The sequence below is a fragment of the Oncorhynchus kisutch genome, unplaced genomic scaffold (assembly GCF_002021735.2).
Source record: "Oncorhynchus kisutch isolate 150728-3 unplaced genomic scaffold, Okis_V2 scaffold1069, whole genome shotgun sequence".
NCBI lineage: Eukaryota > Metazoa > Chordata > Actinopteri > Salmoniformes > Salmonidae > Oncorhynchus > Oncorhynchus kisutch.
The window spans coordinates 1-19377 of record NW_022263014.1 but is presented as its reverse complement, the minus strand read 5'-3'; the positions used below and the strand labels follow the sequence as shown (position 1 = coordinate 19377).

At 43.7% G+C, this 19377-nt stretch overlaps 2 protein-coding genes across 2 annotated transcripts in view; one reads left to right on the top strand and one right to left on the bottom strand.

Annotated features, from left to right (window-relative positions):
* The window catches only part of LOC109880832 (serine incorporator 4-like), a 44939-nt gene extending 31469 nt beyond the window's left edge, over window positions 1-13470 (top strand). The window contains exons 8-12 of the mRNA XM_031817550.1: window positions 9029-9155; window positions 9589-9661; window positions 10065-10104; window positions 10645-10795; window positions 11686-13470. Of these exons, the coding sequence (XP_031673410.1) occupies window positions 9029-9155; window positions 9589-9661; window positions 10065-10104; window positions 10645-10795; window positions 11686-11899 (605 nt within the window). The 3' untranslated portion in view covers window positions 11900-13470. The remainder of the gene's footprint in view (window positions 1-9028; window positions 9156-9588; window positions 9662-10064; window positions 10105-10644; window positions 10796-11685) is intronic.
* A 271-nt stretch (window positions 13471-13741) lies between these two features.
* LOC116364362 (ADAMTS-like protein 5) lies at window positions 13742-18142 on the bottom strand. The gene is made up of 2 exons (XM_031817551.1): window positions 18031-18142; window positions 13742-17669 (listed from the first exon to the last, which is right to left on the bottom strand). The coding sequence occupies exon 2, from the start codon at window positions 17650-17652 to the stop codon at window positions 17326-17328; it is 327 nt and encodes a 108-aa protein (XP_031673411.1). The 5' UTR covers window positions 17653-17669; window positions 18031-18142; the 3' UTR covers window positions 13742-17325.
* Window positions 18143-19377: the final 1235 nt, after the last annotated feature.

Below are 19377 nucleotides of genomic sequence, written 5' to 3'. Positions count from 1 at the left end.
CTCAAATGATTGCCTCGCCTGGTTCACCAACTACTTCTCTGATAGAGTTCAGTGTGTCAAATCGGAGGGTCTGCTGTCCGGACCTCTGGCAGTCTCTATGGGGGTGCCACAGGGTTCAATTCTTGGACCGACTCTCTTCTCTGTATACATCAATGAGGTCGCTCTTGCTGCTGGTGAGTCCCTGATCCACCTCTACGCAGACGACACCATTCTGTATACTTCCGGCCCTTCTTTGGACACTGTGTTAACAACCCTCCAGGCAAGCTTCAATGCCATACAACTCTCCTTCCGTGGCCTCCAATTGCTCTTAAATACAAGTAAAACTAAATGCATGCTCTTCAACCGATCGCTACCTGCACCTACCCGCCTGTCCAACATCACTACTCTGGACGGCTCTGACTTAGAATACGTGGACAACTACAAATACTTAGGTGTCTGGTTAGACTGTAAACTCTCCTTCCAGACCCATATCAAACATCTCCAATCCAAAGTTAAATCTAGAATTGGCTTCCTATTTCGCAACAAAGCATCCTTCACTCATGCTGCCAAACATACCCTTGTAAAACTGACCATCCTACCAATCCTCGACTTTGGCGATGTCATTTACAAAATAGCCTCCAATACCCTACTCAACAAATTGGATGCAGTCTATCACAGTGCAATCCGTTTTATCACCAAAGCCCCATATACTACCCACCATTGCGACCTGTACGCTCTCGTTGGCTGGCCCTCGCTTCATACTCGTCGCCAAACCCACTGGCTCCATGTCATCTACAAGACCCTGCTAGGTAAAGTCCCCCCTTATCTCAGCTCGCTGGTCACCATAGCATCTCCCACCTGTAGCACACGCTCCAGCAGGTATATCTCTCTAGTCACCCCCAAAACCAATTCTTTCTTTGGCCGCCTCTCCTTCCAGTTCTCTGCTGCCAATGACTGGAACGAACTACAAAAATCTCTGAAACTGGAAACACTTATCTCCCTCACTAGCTTTAAGCACCAACTGTCAGAGCAGCTCACAGATTACTGCACCTGTACATAGCCCACCTATAATTTAGGCCAAACAACTACCTCTTTCCCAACTGTATTTAATTTTTATTTATTTATTTATTTTGCTGCTTTGCACCCCATTATTTTTTATTTCTACTTTGCACATTCTTCCATTGCAAAACTACCATTCCAGTATTTTACTTGCTATATTGTACTTACTTTGCCATCATGGCCTTTTTTGCCTTTACCTCCCTTCTCACCTCATTTGCTCACATTGTATATAGACTTGTTTATACTGCATTATTGACTGTATCTGTATTTATATTGTTTGTTTTTACTCCATGTGTAACTCTGTGTCGTTTTATCTGTCGAACTGCTTTGCTTTATCTTGGCCAGGTCGCAATTGTAAATGAGAACTTGTTCTCAACTTGCCTACCTGGTTAAATAAAGGTAAAATAAAATAAAAAAATAAAAAGGTCGGTGACTTTGACCGCCGAACGCCGCCCGAACAACTTCGGCGGAAGTCGTGACACCAGTTTTTCCTAATCAGGTCACATGTTGTTGTTTTTTATGTCAAACTGCAGCAACCTTATACTTGTTCATATGAATTATATTTAGACTAGATTAGGAGGGGGATTTCCTCTACCCAGACAATTGATAGACAGAACTCACAGGGCTGAGCTTGCGTTACGCATGTTTGCGTTATGACTCACGTCTGTCATCACTATTATGTTGATTGATTCATTCCAGTTAATCATTTTGGATCGAAAACGTATAGGCAGCTTTGCCAGCCCAATTTTGAATATAAACCAAATTTGATCACATTCACATTTTCTCCTGACACACAAATGGACTATAAATACATAACATTACCAATTATTTACCTAAACCAGATGAGCAGGGTGCATAGGCTGTATACAGCACCTATTATTAGTACCCTACAGTTAATCAGACTGCAAAATTGTCTCGTTTTCATCCCATACAGCATGTCAGATCTGTCAGTTTAGGTGTATGTAGCCTAGGCTGCTGCAACATTTATGTCATGAGTTTTTGCTTGTGTCTGTCTGGAGTGATTATGTGTTATCTTTGCTAAATAAATACCGGAGCAAAGTGGAAACCCTACTTGAGCGCGCTCGAAAATGTTCTGCGTCAAACTCTCTTTCATCTAACTTTTAATGGATGACACGTGGGAAGCTATCAAATCATTCAGAACATCCCAGAAAAAAAGTAGAACGTTCCATATGTTCAGCAAGTAAAGCATCGTAACGTGCAATTACCGCTGCAAGTAGGGTTTCCACTTACCGCTATAGTTGCACTTGTTAGCGGAACTTTCCCTCTCGTCGTGTCCTCTAAAAGCCTATTATTGCATGGCGAAAAACGCAGTGGTGTTGATAAGTCGCTTGAGAACATCCCCGTTTCTTCTTTCTCGTTGTTGCGCAGTTAGAATATCCAGACATCCGCCGTGATCGATGCGACTTTTTCGCAGAAGCTTGAATCTGATGTGGACATTTATATGCTCCCTGCTTTTTATTTAGCCGTTTATCTTAACGATCAATGTTCTTCAGGTCACTGTGCCCACCTTTCGGCCAAGGCTCAGACTTTACAAAAAGCAGGCAAGGCCAGAAATACAGGTGGCTAAAATGAAATACCCTGTTATCCAGCTATACTTTTGATTAGAGGTCGACCGATTATGATTTTTCAACGCTGATACCGATACCGATTATTGGAGGACAAAAAAAGCAGATACAGATTAATCGGCAGATTTTAAAATGTATTTGTAATAATGACAATTACAACAATACTGAATGAACACTTATTTTTATTTAATATAGTAATCAATTGAATCAATTTAGCCTCAAATAAATAATGAAACATGTTCAATTTGGTTTAAATAATGCAAAAACAAAGTGTTGGAGAAGAAAGTAAAAGTGCAATATGTGCCATGTAAGAAAGCTAACGTTTCAGTTCCTTGCTCAGAACATGAGAACATATGAAAGCTGGTGGTTCCTTTTAACATGAGTCTTCAATATTCCCAGGTAAGAAGTTTTAGGTTTTAGTTATTATAGGAATTATAGGACTATTTCTCTCTATACCATTTGTATTTCATATACCTTTGACTATTGGATGTTCTTATAGGCACTTTAGTATTGCCAGTGTAACAGTATAGCTTCCGTCCCTGTCCTCGCTCCTACCTGGGTTCGAACCAGGAACACAACGACAACGACAAAATAACACACAGAAATGCGAGCCGTAGGTCATTAATATGGTCGAATCCGGAAACTATCATCTTGAAAACAAAACATTTATTCTTTCAGTGAAATACGGAACCGTTCCGTATTTTATCTAACGGGTGGCATCCATCAGTCTAAATATTCCTGTTACATTGCACAACCTTCAATGTTATGTCATAATTACGTAAAATTCTGCCAAATTAGTTCGCAATGAGCCAGGCGGCCAAAACTGTTGCATATACCCTGACTCTGCATGCAATGAACGCAAGAGAAGTGACACAATTTCACCTGGTTAATATTGCCTGCTAACCTGGATTTCTTTTAGCTAAATATGCTGGTTTAAAAATATATATACTTCTGTGTATTGATTTTAAGAATGGCATTGGTGTTTATGGTTAGGTACACATGGGAGCAAAGACAGTCCTTTTTAGCGAATGCGCACTGCATCGATTATATGCCACGCAGGACACGCTAGATAAACTAGTAATATCATCAACCATGTGTAGTTATAACTAGTGATTATGATTAAGTTTAATGCTAGCTAGCAACTTACCTTGGCTTTTTACTGCATTCGCGTAACAGGCGGGCTCTTCGTGTTGCAGGTGGTTAGAGCGTTGGTGTCACGCCCTGGTCTAAGTATTTTGTGTTTTTTCTTCATGTATTGGGTCAGGCCAGGGTGTGGCATGGAGTTTTTGTATTGTGGTGTGTTTTGTCTTGGGGTTTTGGTGTGTATATATTTGGGATTGTAGCTAGTGGGGTTTTCTAGCAAAGTCTATGGCTGTCTGGAGTGATTCTCAATCAGAGGCAGGTGCTTATCGTTGTCTCTGATTGGGAACCATATTTAGGCAGCCATATTCTTTGAGTTTGTCATGGGTGATTGTCCTTAGTGTCTTACTTGTACTCTCTGTTAGTTTGCACTAGATAGGCTGTTTTCGGTTTTCATTACGTTTATTGTTTTGTAGTGTTTAGTCGTGTTTACGTTTTTTGTTTAAATAAATATGGATCGCAATCGACACGCTGCAGTTTGGTCCGACTCTCCTTCATCACCACTAGAAAACCGTAACAGAATCACCCACCACCAACGGACCAAGCGGCGTGTCAACAGGCAGGAGCAGCCGAAAAAGGAGATGCTCAATAAGGATTTCTGGACATGGGAGGAAATCCTCGACGGGAGAGGACCCTGGGCTAAACCAGGGGAGTGTAGCCGCCCAAGGGAGCAGCAGGAACAGAGGCAACAGAGGCAGCAGCAGCAGGAGCAGCAGCTGCAGTGGGAGAGGCTGCACCACCTGGATAAATGGACATGGGAGGAGGAACTGGACGGTAAAGGACCCTGGGCTCAGCCTGGAGAATATCGGCGTCCCAAAGAAGAACTAGAGGCGGAGAAAGCTGAGAGGCGCAGATATGAGGAAGCAGCACGGCAACGCGGATGGAAGCCTGAGAGTCAGCCCCAAAAATGTATTGGGGGGGGCTCACAGGGAGTATGGCTATGCCAGGTAGGAGACCTGCGCAAACTCCCTGTGCTTACCGGGGGGCTAGAGAGATCGGGCAGGCACCGTGTTATGCTGTGGAGCGCACTGGTGTCTCCAGTGCGGGTGCACAGCCCGGTTCGGTATATTCCAGCTCCGCGTATCGGCCGGGCTAGATTGAGCATCGAGCCAAATGCCATGAAGCCAGCTCTACGCGTCTGGTCCCCAGTGCGTCTCCTTGGGCCGGCTTACATGGCACCAGCCTTGCGCTCGGTGTCTCCGGTTCGCCTGCATAGCCCAGTGCGGGCTATTCCACCTCGCCGCACTGGCAGGGCAACCGAGAGCATTCAACCAGGTAAGGTTGGGCAGGCTCGGTGCTCAGGAGCTCCAGTGTGCCTGCACGGCCCGGTCTATCCGTCACCACCTCCACGCACCAGTCCTCCGGTAGCAGCTCCCCGCACCAGGCTTCCTGTGCGTGTCCTCGATCCAGTACCACCAGTTCCAGCACTACGCACCAGGCCTTCAGTGCGCCTCGCCTGTTCAGCGCAACCAGAGCCTTTCTCCTCTCCTGCGCTGCTGGAGTCTCCCGCCTGTTCAGCGCAACCAGAGCCTCTCTCCTCTCCTGCGCTGCCGGAGTCTCCCGCCTGTTCAGCGCAGACAGAGCTGCCAGCCTGCATGGAGCAGCTAGAGCTGTCAGTCTGCATGGAGCAGCCAGAGTTGTCAGTCTGCATGGAGCAGCCAGAGATGTCAGACTGCATGGAGCAGCCAGAGCTGTCAGACTGCATGGAGCAGCCAGAGCTGTCAGTCTGCATGGAGCAGCCAGAGCTGTCAGTCTGCATGGAGCAGCCAGAGCTGTCAGTCTACATGAAGCAGCCCGAGCTGCCAGTCTGCATGAAGCAGCCAGTCTACATGGAGCAGCCAGAGCTGTCAGTCTGCATGGAGCAGCCAGAGCTGTCAGTCTACATGAAGCAGCCCGAGCTGCCAGTCTGCATGAAGCAGCCAGTCTACATGGAGCAGCCAGAGCTGTCAGTCTGCATGAAGCAGCCAGAGCTGTCAGTCTACATAGAGCAGCCAGAGATGCCAGTCTGCAAGGAGCTGCCAGTCTACATGGAGCAGCCAGAGCTGTCAGTCTACACGGAGCTGTCAGTCTGCATGGAGCTGTCAGTCTGCAAGGAGCTGTCAGTCTGCAAGGAGCTGTCAGTCTGCACGGAGCTGTCAGTCTGCACGGAGCTGTCAGTCTGCACGGAGCTGCCAGTCTGCAAGGGGCTGCCAGTCAGCACGGAGCCGCCAGAGCTGTCAGTCTGTAAGAAGCCGCCAGAGCTGTCAGCCTATATGGAGCAGCCAGTGCCGCCAGTCTGCCCAGCGCCGCCAGTGCCGCCCGCCAGTCTGCCCAGCGCCGCCAGTCTGCCCAGCGCCGCCAGTCTGCCCAGCATCGCCAGTCTGCCCAGCACCGCCAGTCTGCCCAGCGTCGCCAGTCTGCCCAGCGTCGCCAGTCTGCCCAGCATCGCCAGTCTGCCCAGCGCCGCCAGTCTGCCCAGCGCCGCCAGTCTGCCCAGCGCCGCCAGTCTGCCCAGCGCCGCCAGTCTGCCCAGCGCCGCCAGATCTGCCATTCAGCCAGACTCTTCCAGTCAACCAGACTCTTCCAGATCTGCCAGTCAACCAGACTCTTCCAGATCTGCCAGTCAACCAGACTCTTCCAGATCTGCCAGTCAACCAGACTCTTCCAGATCTGCCAGTCAACCAGACTCTTCCAGATCTGCCAGTCAACCAGACTCTTCCAGATCTGCCAGTCAACCAGACTCTTCCAGATCTGCCAGTCAACCAGACTCTTCCAGATCTGCCAGCCAGCCAGGATCTGGTAGATATATCTACCTGCCTGAGCTTCCTCTCACTCCTGAGCTTTCTCTCATTCCCGAGCTTCCCCTCAGTCCCGAGCTGCCTCAGTCCCGAGCTGTCCTTCAGTCCCGATCTGCTCCTCAGTCCAGTGGGGTTCTGGGTGAGGACTACTAGGCCATGGTCGGCGGCGAGGGTGGACTATCCAGGGACGAAGGGAGAGGGGACTAAGACATTAAAGGAGTGGGGTCCACGTCCCGCGCCGGAGCCGCCACCATGGACAGACGCCCACCCTCCCTATTGTTTTGAGGTGCGTTCGGGAGTCCGCACCTTAGGGGGGGGGGGGGTTCTGTCACGCCCTGGTCTAAGTATTTTGTGTTTTTTCTTCATGTATTGGGTCAGGCCAGGGTGTGGCATGGAGTTTTTGTATTGTGGTGTGTTTTGTCTTGGGGTTTTGGTGTGTATATATTTGGGATTGTAGCTAGTGGGGTTTTCTAGCAAAGTCTATGGCTGTCTGGAGTGATTCTCAATCAGAGGCAGTTGCTTATCGTTGTCTCTGATTGGGAACCATATTTAGGCAGCCATATTCTTTGAGTTTGTCGTGGGTGATTGTCCTTAGTGTCTTACTTGTACTCTCTGTTAGTTTGCACTAGATAGGCTGTTTTCGGTTTTCATTACGTTTATTGTTTTGTAGTGTTTAGTGTTTAGTCGTGTTTACGTTTTGTTTAAATAAATATGGATCGCAATCGACACGCTGCAGTTTGGTCCGACTCTCCTTCATCACCACTAGAAAACCGTAACAGTTGGACTAGTTAACCGTAAGGTTGCAAGATTGAATCCCTGAGCTGACAAGGTAAAAATCTGTCGTTCTGCCCCTGAACAAGGCAGTTAACCCACCGTTCCTAGGCCGTCATTGAAAATAACACTGTGTTCTTAACTGACTTGCCTAGTTAAATAAAGATTAAATAAAGGTGTAAAAAAAATAATTAAAAAAATTAATTAATTAAAAATCGTCAATCAGCATCCAAAATTACCGATCTCCGATTGTTATGAGAACTTGAAATCGGCCCTAATTAAATCGGCCATTCCGATTAATCGGTCGACCTCTACTTTTGATACTAATCGGTATTGAACACCCTCACCTTTTCACCCTTCTTTGTGAAACTGATCTCAGGCAGAGGTCGACCCTCAGTTTTAATTAGCACCTTTTCCTTGTACCACAGCGAATTAAAAGGGGTTCTTCATCAAAAATTTAACAAAATTGAAATAAATTGCACAAAACTGGACACAAAAATGATGTTCTAAAACCAAGAAAACAATCTACCTCCTCCGTGTCCTGTAATTTGAAGAAACTAATTTCAATTGAAAAATATGACTTTTCAATCTCCAATAATGTCACCAAGCTCCTCAACACATAGATTCCCACCCTAATGCTTTGTGGCACAAGCCCAATACAACACTCGCTTCATCTGATCCTAATCCTATGATTGGATGACAACATGTCAGTTCATACTTATCAATGTTGATTGGTTGGAGGTCGTCCTCTGGAAGTGGTCAAAATTACCATGCAGGTCTATTGAAGGGGGTGAGGCCTACGTGCCTCCTAGGTTTTGTATTGAGGTCAATATACACAGAAGACAAAAGCAATTTAAAATTATTATTTTTTTATATATTTTTTTATTTTAATGAAATTTCACAGAGGAGGATGGTCCTCCCCTTCCTCCTCTGAGGAGCCTCCACTGATAGAGAACCACACACTAATATAGGGTCAAACAGACAGGGAGAACCAGACACTACTATAGGGTCATACAGACAGGGAGAACCACACACTACTATAGGGGCATACAGACAGGGAGAACCACCCACTACTATAGGGTCATACAGACAGGGAGAACCACCCACTACTATAGGGGCATACAGACAGGGAGAACCACCCACTACTATAGGGGCATACAGACAGGGAGAACCACCCACTACTATAGGGGCATACAGACAGGGAGAACCACCCACTACTATAGGGTCATACAGACAGGGAGAACCACCCACTACTATAGGGGCATACAGACAGGGAGAACCACCCACTACTATAGGGGCATACAGACAGGGAGAACCACCCACTACTATAGGGGCATACAGACAGGGAGAACCACCCACTACTATAGGGGCATACAGACAGGGAGAACCACCCACTACTATAGGGGCATACAGACAGGGAGAACCACCCACTACTATAGGGTCATACAGACAGGGAGAACCACCCACTACTATAGGGGCATACAGACAGGGAGAACCACCCACTACTATAGGGTCATACAGACAGGGAGAACCACCCACTACTATAGGGGCATACAGACAGGGAGAACCACCCACTACTATAGGGTCATACAGACAGGGAGAAACACACTTTTCTTTATTCCCTCAGTAAAACCACACAGTTCACTGTTACTAAAGAAAAGCTGGAAACAGAGGATGAAACTTTCTTTGCTCTGCTCCCTCTCTCTGTTTTCCCAGTGGTGTACCAGGGGGTGAATATGACAGTATGTTACCCCAGTGTGGGTCAGGATGGCATCCACAAGGAGACCAACGCGGTGGCCATTATAGGAGCTGCCATCATGTACTGCTGTGTGCTCTTCGCATGGTGAGTGGCACATCACTGGAGGAGTGTGAAATGAATGTCAAAACGTTTTCCCATTGAATCATATGTACAGTCTCTCTACACAGTGATCGAACAATAAGAGCTCTATTCAATCCGAATCGCTGAAGATCAGCGTTACAGCATGATTGAAATTGAAAGACAATTGTCCTGCGTTAGTCGGTAAACACTGCATGTGTTGGCTCAATCGGAAAATACCTTTACATTTATATTGCGCAATCGGTAACACTTCATCGATACAGACTGAACCTAAGTACTTTACTTATTGACTTATTTAGGTTAATTACTTACTAACTTTCTATGTAACAAATGGAGTGCAATTTTGAGGTTATTTTTTGTTTCTGTTTGAAAAAAATACATTGCTTGTCCTAATATTAGTTTACTTCAGTTGCTTATTCAAACAATGCTATATTTTCAGTAACGAAGCATCCTACCTAGCAGAGGTTTTTGGCCCTTTCTGGATGATCAAAGTTTACCGCTATGAGTTCCAGGTAAAGTACGAATTCATATAAAAATATTACTGTCGAGGATCATTCACTGCCAACATGGATAATGGAGGATCAACTCTGTGTTCCTGTGGCTCTGTATACATCTTGTTCTCAGTGGGTTCGTGGCACTTTAATTGGAGAGGATGGGCTCGTAGTAATAGTTGGAGTGGAATCGATGGAATGGTATCAAACACGATGCCATTCCATTCGCTCCGTTCCGGACATTATTATGAGCCGTCCCCCTTCAGCAGTCTTCACTGATCTTGGTATTCATTTGTGATGTGTGAGCGGCATGTTTCCACGCTCCATACATTGTGTGGAGAATGTATGGGCATCCTGAGCTCTGCTTACCTCTAGCAGTTTGATACAACTCCTGGAATCGCTCTCTCTCTCTCCGTTTTCCTAGAAAGCCACATGCTGCTTCTGCTGCCCTGACAAAGAGGAAGGTTGGTAGCCTACATGTCAATAAATTCTCAGCAACACTTTATTTGAAGGGTACCTGAATAAGGACTTCGTAACACATTCATGAAACATACATAAAACAAAAATAAGCAGTACATTTATGTTGGCGAAAAAGTTGTGATTGTTGACATAAGCATGAATGTTAATGTAGTGCTTATGAATGTTTATGTAATGAAGTCCTTATGTCCTTATGTAGGTACCCATAAAATATATAGTTACGTAGTTATCTTAATCTGGATTCTTCTCCATATTATAAAGATGCCAGTATTAAGGCTGTAGAATAGAAAGTATGTCTAAATAATTTATGTACAGACTAGGTGCTAGCCTATTCTGAGACTGGTGTTATGACATTCAAATAAATCAAAATGATTTAGCACTATTCTTACACCTTCTGGGAAAATAAAATGATTGTGAAAGATAAATTGCATGTTTTCTATATGCTGCTATGGTATTGTCGAGAGCAGCAAGATTCTTTATCACCCTCAGGTGATTGACTTTATATGTTCGGTCTGTGGTGTTTCCAGAGGTGGAGTTTGTGATTGACGAAGATATCAAGGGCTGCCAGAAGGTGATTCACAACGAGAACCAGAGAGTGGCTTACAGCTACTTCTTCTTCCACTTCGTCTTCTTCCTGGCCTCGCTCTACGTCATGATGACCCTAACCAACTGGTTCAGGTCAATATCTCACTCACTGAGCATTGGACACCCCAGCAAACACACAACACAACGTTGTCTCAATGTTGGCGTTACATGAAAATGAAGACACTTTACTTGATGGCTCAATCATAAGGGCTACATAACCCTGTCATAATATAACCCTGTCATAATATAACAGATATCATAAACAGTCATGATAGCTTTCAATGTGCCAGCGCATTTGGCACACTGCTTTTCCAAAGCAAAGCGTTTCACACCGCATCCCAAACGCCTGAGGGTAACAACATCAGTTTGTCAGTAAATGTCTACAACTAACTAGCTATTCATTTAGTACTAGTAGCTGGGATGAGTTAAACATTTTCGGCATAGCTAGTTAGCGATGCATTGCTAACTAGGTAGCTAGAGGACTGCATCTAACTAGTTCACTTGCTGCTGATGTTGAATCATTGCTGGTGAATGTTGATTAAATCTTTGGGGGTTTTAACTGAGATTTGTGATATAGCTAGCTAGTCTCCAGCTAGAAAGGGAAACAGAACATTTGGTTGGGGTCACCTAGCAACAAAAATGTGCACTGACTCAGCGGAGCGCATCAACAGCTCAGCCATTCAAAGTGGAGTGTCTCTCTTCTTTTGGGGGAAATTGCCATGTCGACGCAGAACCAAACTTCATACAGTCATTAAAATACAGTTGTGGGCACTTAAGTTGCAACACTACCATATAGAATCATGTAGCGATAGTTTGCCACAAAAACATGTACAGCGTAAAAAAAAACATTTTAGTTCCCTTAATTGTGGGTAAGATTCTTGTTGACTCACCTCATCCGTTACCTGGGTGTACACAGCAGCTATATTGTGCCATTTCCGTGCTAATCAAAATTCCTCTCCCACCTTTCCTTCCTCCACCTCCAGCTATGAGTCAGCGGTGCTGGAGACCACGTTCACCCATGGCAGCTGGTCCACGTTCTGGGTGAAGATGTCGTCGTGTTGGGCATGCGTGGTACTCTACCTCTGGCTGCTGCTGAGCCCACTCTGCCACTGTGGCTCCGACTCCCACCGCCCGCGACGTTCCCGCATTAAACGCCGCTCAGCCAACTCCTCCAGTCACGTCAGTGTGAGCGTCTGACCTGTGACCTTTGGGCCAGAGCCTGGCTTCTGGGGGTGGAGAACAGGATAGGACAGCTAGCAGGAGAAGATGGACAATTGCCCCCGCTGTGGTACCCTGAAGGTGGAGGGTGGTTTTGATGATGTCCCCTTGCACCCTCAACCGGTCTGCCATATTGAGGTCAGATGTCAGCGGTCAGAGATGAGATGTCATGGGTCAGAGACTCACTCCAGCTAGAAGGACAGACTAACAGACTAACCAGAGGATTAATGATTGAATCTGATGTTCCTCACACAGACCACCTGAACCTCCAAACATGGGACTAACCAGACTGTGCTCTGAAACAGGAACAAAGACCCTATACAGAATCACTACATCCTGCCATCCAAACTGATTTCGCAACATTTCACTAGTTTCACTCGGTAAGTGAAGTATTCAGTCTGGTTTAACCAGGCTAGAACCACTATGGACTACTATGCTGAGACTGCCAAAAGGGAACAAAAAGGATGAGCTCTCGACTCGCGTACGACGGGAGCTGTAGGGAAATGTTGGCTGACTTTTTACTCTTTTTGAATATTTTATTTCTTATAGTAAGGACTGTGTAGCATTTTTTAAATTACAACCAGGGGTAGATTTGTCAGTAGGATCATTCCTTTTCTCAGTGGTTTCAACAACTGAAGGTTTACCTGAATGTTTCGGTGAAAGTTTCCCTGAACGTTTCACACCATTTCTAAAGGTTTACATTAAGATTTTGCACATTAGTGTGTTCATACTGTTTGAATATGTTCGCTCTGGTGTGGAGCTAATGTGAATTATAAAATAAAATATTACTTAACACTTTCGCCAACAGGTATAATGCTATATTACTTGTTATAAGCATGTATGAGCCTTTATAATGCCTTACAATAAGGTCTATTCTGTTTTATGTTGGCCGAGCAAATTTCCAACGGACCTAATGGCTTATATAGTCAGGATCATTATGCGTTGATTACAACACATTATAAGGGGTTCATAGATGTTCATGACAAGTATTTCAATGCATTATATCTGTCGGCTTTAAGTAAAATGTTACCAAATACTCTTATACCAATTATTTATTTCGCAATGCCTTTTTAACATCGTGGGAGTGGTGTATCCATTTCTAAATTGGTTTTTGAAAGGAAAATGTGGTAAAATTGTTTTGGCAGTTAAGTTTTACAAGAAACCCCAGCTACAAGACCCTGACATGTCTGGTTTAAAGGGGCTCTCTGTGATCTGGGGTGTATTTGCTAGGAACAGAATGGAAACAAATGTGCCGAAACGGGAAGAGACCTACCTGGAATTTTCCAATATGAAAGCTTGTTTTTGTATTCACATTTCAAAATGCTTCGCTACGGAGTGCACTAATGAATGCACCCGTGTTTTAGAAGAACCATTGAGGATCGAGAGCCACGTTTCTGTGAAGACTTCTCCACAGTTAATGACCAATAATTTGACTCTGTAAAACCTTTGTGTACGATACTGCATTTAGGTCCTTTTTTAGCTCATTTCATGTTACTATGATAGCAGGTGTGTGAAGTTATTTTTGTAAATACATTTTGTAATGAAACACAGCTTCTGTTGATTAAAGTGTGATATTTTTGTAAGCAAACAAACCCTAAAATCACATTGGATTCCGATTAGTTTCCCAAATTCCATTTTTCCCTTTTGTATTTTTCAGGTTTTCGCTCTCAGAAATTACACTTTTTCTGGTAAGCGTTATGGCGATCGGTTCTCTAATCACATGACATGGCTGGGAAAAAACTATAACCCAGTTTAACTAACAGTTCACACAATTCAAAATGTGCCCCTAACTAGATGGTCGTTTTCAATCAAGAAAAATTGTTTTCGCTCTCAGAAATCACACCTTTTAATTTTTTTTACACATAACAACAAAAATGGATGTTCCAAGTCCACAACAATGCTTGAACCACATCAGGGCACCACTTTTGAGGTCTGTGAAAAATAGAAAATAATTTCAATTTTTGGGTGTAGTTACCCTTTAATGCAACTGTGCACCAGGAAGAGACTGTTTGGTTAGTGTTGTTTCTGTGGCGCTCATATGATTGCAGAATTTGCAAAACAAATGGCCACTGGATTGATGCAAATAATCATATCATTCTGCCAGGTAGGCATAGGCTACTTTGTAGTTAACATTTAATTGAGAAGGTTTTGGGAAAAGCCTTTCTATCTCTACCAGAAGACGTTTATCATTACCATCATTGCTAATGGCTACACAAAGTGTAGACATATGCACGCACACACACACTCCTTTTCCAACTCAGAAAGTATTCTGACTGAACGGAATAGGCTACACACGCTCATTCAAATTCAAATATCTAAACTACAGTTGTTGCGTGTGAAAAGGTTTCACGTACAAAAAATAAAAAGTCAATGTGCATCAGCCTTTCTTCTTTCCCTACTCTCGCTTCGCTTGTTAGATATTAAGCACATTGATAGTTCGCTAGCAAACCTCTCCTGTTGATGTACTTTATCATAGCAGCAGGCTAACAGGAGGCAGCAGCAGTCTAAATGATCAGATCGAAACATGCGATGAGAAGTGATCAAGTGAAATATGAAGCAAGTGAACAGAGACAGCTTCACTCTATCCAATCAGAACAGCAGGATCAACATACAGCCCTCCCTTCTCTTTACAGACAGGCAACTAGCCAGTTGAGGTATGTACACCACCGTGCTGAGGAGGACGACACGCTGTTGCCTTGGCTGCCACCTCTGGAGTAGTAGCTGCTTTCTTGTTGTTCACAATTCTTCATCCACCCTTTTCACCCTCTGCTTTACTTTCCCTGAGAGTGTGAGTATCCATAGCAACGACTTAATGAAGAGACATGAGAGAGCTGTTAGCTGAAGTTAGCCAGCTAATTTTCTCTACTCAACTCAAACAGCAGATACTTCTGTTCTGATTCCAGATTTGAATAGCAGAGAAGTAGTGGAAGATATCAAATGCCCAATGTATCTAACTTGTTGAGAAACTGGTCAGCTGATTTGTCAAAAGTTGCAGTGAATGGAATGTTAGAAGTCTGGAAGTTGATATTGTCACAATGGGATCTTTAGAAATCCCATGGAATTGAATGAAGATGGGAAATAAAATAGTTTCATTTAAAAAAATACTTTTTAAACTATCAAAAAGTTTTATGCAAGCACTCAGCAGGTTTTAAAGTTTGAATGATGTTTCTAGGGTAATCTACTTATACAAACTACACAAAAATGCATATGAGTACAGACCTTGTAAAAGGCCTTGTAAAATGTGGTGTCGGTGGTGTTAAAGAAAGCAATGTGTTGGCCAATTTTTTAAACCTTATAATAAAAAATAACTTGTTACAGCATAGTTAATGTATAGGAATAGACTGCACATAATTCACCAGTCATTCAAATGAAATATGTTTCTTATATTTGTAGCTACTCAGTGCCACACCAATATAAAATACTGAATAATACATATTTTTGTTTCTCACAAAAGTAAATATTCATGTGAATTAGACAATAGGAGACCTAACAAAACAGACTAAGGGAACCTGATTGATTTAAAATTTCAAAACACAGTAACACTTTACATTAACTTGCTCTTATGTCAGTGTAGATTTAAATGCATAGTAATAGTAGTAGAGTTGAGCGGTTTCTGTTACTACACAAGTGAAATAAACTCAACCCCATCACTACGCAATTACAATGCAATTCATGAAGTACTGTGCTATAACATGTAACTACAATGCTACTAGTGTAATTAATGACACGGTTACTACACAGGTATAAGAGCAAATTAATGTAAAAAAATACTATATTTTAGAAGCAAAACACAAATATAAATGTTATGATCTAGATATTATTTTGCCACATAAATACAATATGGAACAATATGTAGTTTTATACATCTTAGGTATGAGAAGAAAGTAAAGTGTCACATTTATTTTGACATAGAGAGACTGAACTGTTAGCAGTCCTGGGGAGTAGTTCCACTACATTTAATTCAGTTAGTAATTTACCTATATTTTGTAGTAACTACATTCAAATCTTTGTAGTGTCTTTGGTAGTTAATTACTTGTTTTAGCCATGTAGCTATCTACTGGAACTGCCCACTACATTTATTCAACTACCCCTTATTTTTCTCTCTCTCCCTGGCCACTGGGCTAACCCAAAGCACTCACTCTGGCTGTCCCACAGATCTCACTACACTGTTAACATCTGACTCCAGATTGATGTGTTCTTGCAGTCATTTTTCTTAACTGTGTAGTCGATGACATTTCAGATTTAGATATGATAGATTTTTACGAAGTAGTTTGGATGTAGTGAACTACTTTTTCAAAGTAACTATTAAAGTCAACTATATTTTTCTTTAGGGTAGCGTAATGGTTCTATTCAATCAGATCCGCTTTAGCCGACATCCGCATAGCAGTTGTTCAGGCAGTGTCGGAGGTGGAACTGCGTTAGAGCAGATCCTGGCATTATACCTGAAGCGGACATTGCTATTGGCTGCACGGAGTCGCATTAAGTGAAATCGCATGCGAGCCTTATTTACAAGTTCGAAACACGGAATATGAGATGTGATCTACACCTCGATTCAGCTGATAGAAATCCTCATTATTTTCTTTAGGCTAATGATATTCAATTTGAGAGTCATTATTTCTATATAGCCTACACTTTGTCATTCTGAATATCTAACTTGAGTGACAATGATGAAGAGTAGCTCTTCACCAATTTGACAGCTCCAACACAGTTACATCTCCGGCACCGTCAAAACATCAGCTATGCAGGTGTCTGCTATCGCCGGTTAACGCTTGATCTGATTGAATCTAGGCCGAAGTGTAGCTTAACCTCTTCCAGTGTGAAGTAATTGATACAAGCTATAAACTATATTTTCAGAGTAGCTTCCCCAACACTGCCTGTTAGTAACCCAGGCAGATAGTTATAGTCAGTTATCTAGTTAGCAAAGGGAACAAAACAAAACACAAATTCTTGGCCATTGAAGTGGATATATTCTTCTCTTTGGTAAGTTTTAAAGGTGGGTGATAACATCCACCTAAAGTGCTATACTTTGTGAGCTGGTCAGCTTTTGCATTGCTCTTTGAGGGCTTTGCCTTCTTATCACGCTGACTGGCAGATCTACTGGGTCACCCTGAGTATAGTCTCTTCCCAGAGTTCAACTAGTGTTTGCCTCCGCCATTTTCAGTTCCCCCATTTTGGAATTCTAGTGGTTCTGTTGCTCTCTGTGTGTCTTTTGAAGGGCCAGAGGCAGGAAGTTGTTGCGTAGGGGTGTACGGGATTTTAATGTCACACACAGACACACACATGCAGCCCCATTGTTTGTCTGATTCACCATCAGAAGTGCTCAGTCTTGAGGAGTGTTAAGGAGTCATGACAGTCAAAGTATGTGTGCATCTAGGTGTGCACGTGTATACTGTACATCTCTATGTCTAGGCATAGCCGCCTCTCAGTTCCGCAGGTGGCCTGGGCCCTCTGTTACTACACAGATCCTCCAGGGGGCGCAACAGAGCGTCCTCTCTAGGTTTATAGGGTATTGCGTAGCTGTCCTCCTCCATTAGTATCCGGTTCAACGTCTGCTCGTTGTTAATGTGGCGACGCACCATCAGTACGTACTGGCGCCCTTCCTCCAGAGGGGGGCAGTCACACACGTTGGGCACCCACAGGAACTCGCGGTGCTCCAGGCGGAAGCGATTGTGGTAGGTGTGGATGATCTGGACATCGTAGCGCGTCTCCTCGCCCCGGTACAGCTTGCTCATGACTTTGGCACGGAACACTGACAACCAATGAAAGACATTATGCTAACACTTTACATAAAGGCAACAGGTATAATGCATTAAAACTTGTTATAACTTACAAGCATGTATGTGCCCTTACAATGTTTTATAATAAGGTTTGTTGTGCCATGCTTGTTTTTCCATGCTGCGATTTTTCAACTGACTTAAAATGTCTGTTTAAGTTTCACCGAATTACATTCGTTCCTTACTTTAAAAAACTATTCAAGTGAGATGTCAACTTGCACCACTATCACCTGATGTTGTAAACTCAAACCCAGCTGTAAACTGGGTCATGTGAATTTAAAGCACACAAGGGTGTTTGAACCGCTAACTTTAGGTATTCAAGAAGTTCAGACTTACCGAAGTCTTTCTGGCAGTACTGCCTCTGGCGCTCCCCTCGACCGCGGGCCCGCCTACATTTCCCACAATGCCCTACGGGAGTAGAAAGAGAAGCAGTGAGTTGATTTGAGCACAGATAGTTTTTTATATCAGGGTATTGCACAATGGTTAGGATGGCACAGATGAGTTTCTGAGAGTGAGTAGGGGACTTAGGATGTAGAGTAGAGAGTAGGGAAGACTAAAAGGAAGAGAAGAGCATAGGACAGATTAAAGGGAAGAGTAGAGAACGGGATAGACTAAAGGAAGAGTAAGAGAGCGGGATAGACTAAAGGAGAGGTAGAGAGCGGGATAGACTAAAGGAAGAGTAGAGAGCGGGATAGACTAAGGAAAGAGAGAGCATATGATAGATTAAGGAAGAGTAGAGAACGGGATAGACTAAAGGAAGAGTAGAGAGCGGATATACTAAAGGAAAGAGAAGAGCATAGGACAGATTAAGGAAGAGTAGAGAGCGGGATAGACTAAATGAAGAGTAAGAGCGGGATAGACTAAGGAATAGTAGAGAGCGGGATAGACTAAAGGGAGAGTAGAGAGCGGGATTAGACTAAAGGAGAGTATAGAAACGGGATAGACTAAAGGAAAAGAAGAGCATAGTACCGATTAAAGAAGAGTAGAGACGGGTATAGACTAATGAAGATAGAGAGCGGATATACTAAAGGGAATAGTAGAGACTTGATAGAATAAAGGAAGATAAGACAGCATAGGACAGATTAAAGAAGATTAGAGAGCGGGATAACTAAAAGGAAGAAGTAGAGAGCGGGATAGACGAAGGAAGAGTAGAGAGCGGGAATAGACTAAAGGAAGAGTAGAGAAGGGATAGACTAAAGGAAAGAGAAGAGCATAGGACAGATTAAAGGAAGAGTAGAGAGAGCGGGATAGACTAAAAAAGGAAGAGTATAGAAGAGTAGAGCGGGATAGACTTAAGGAAAGAGTAGCAAGGAGTTAGAAGAACGGGATAGACTTAAAGGAAAGAAAGAGAAGAGCATAGGACAGATTAAGGAAGAGTAGAGAGCGGGATAGACTAAAGGAAGAGTAGAGAGGGGATAGACTAAAGGAAGAGTAGAGAGCGGGATAGACTAAAGGAAGAGTAGAGAGAGGGATAGATTAAAAGGAAGAGTACGAGAGCGGGAGGAGATAGACTAAAGGAAGAGTAGAGAGCGGGAGAGGACTAAAGGAAGAGTAGGGAGAGGGGATAGACTAAAGGAAAGAGTAGAGAGAGGAGAGGGATAGACTAAAGGAAGAGTAGAGAGCGGGATAGACTAAAGGAAAGAGAAGAGCATAGGACAGATTAAAGGAAGAGTAGAGAACGGG

Excerpts from the sequence above, each read along its gene's own strand:
- LOC116364362 (XM_031817551.1), bottom strand. The coding sequence starts at position 17,652 with ATGAGCAAGCTGTACCGGGGCGAGGAGACGCGCTACGATGTCCAGATC.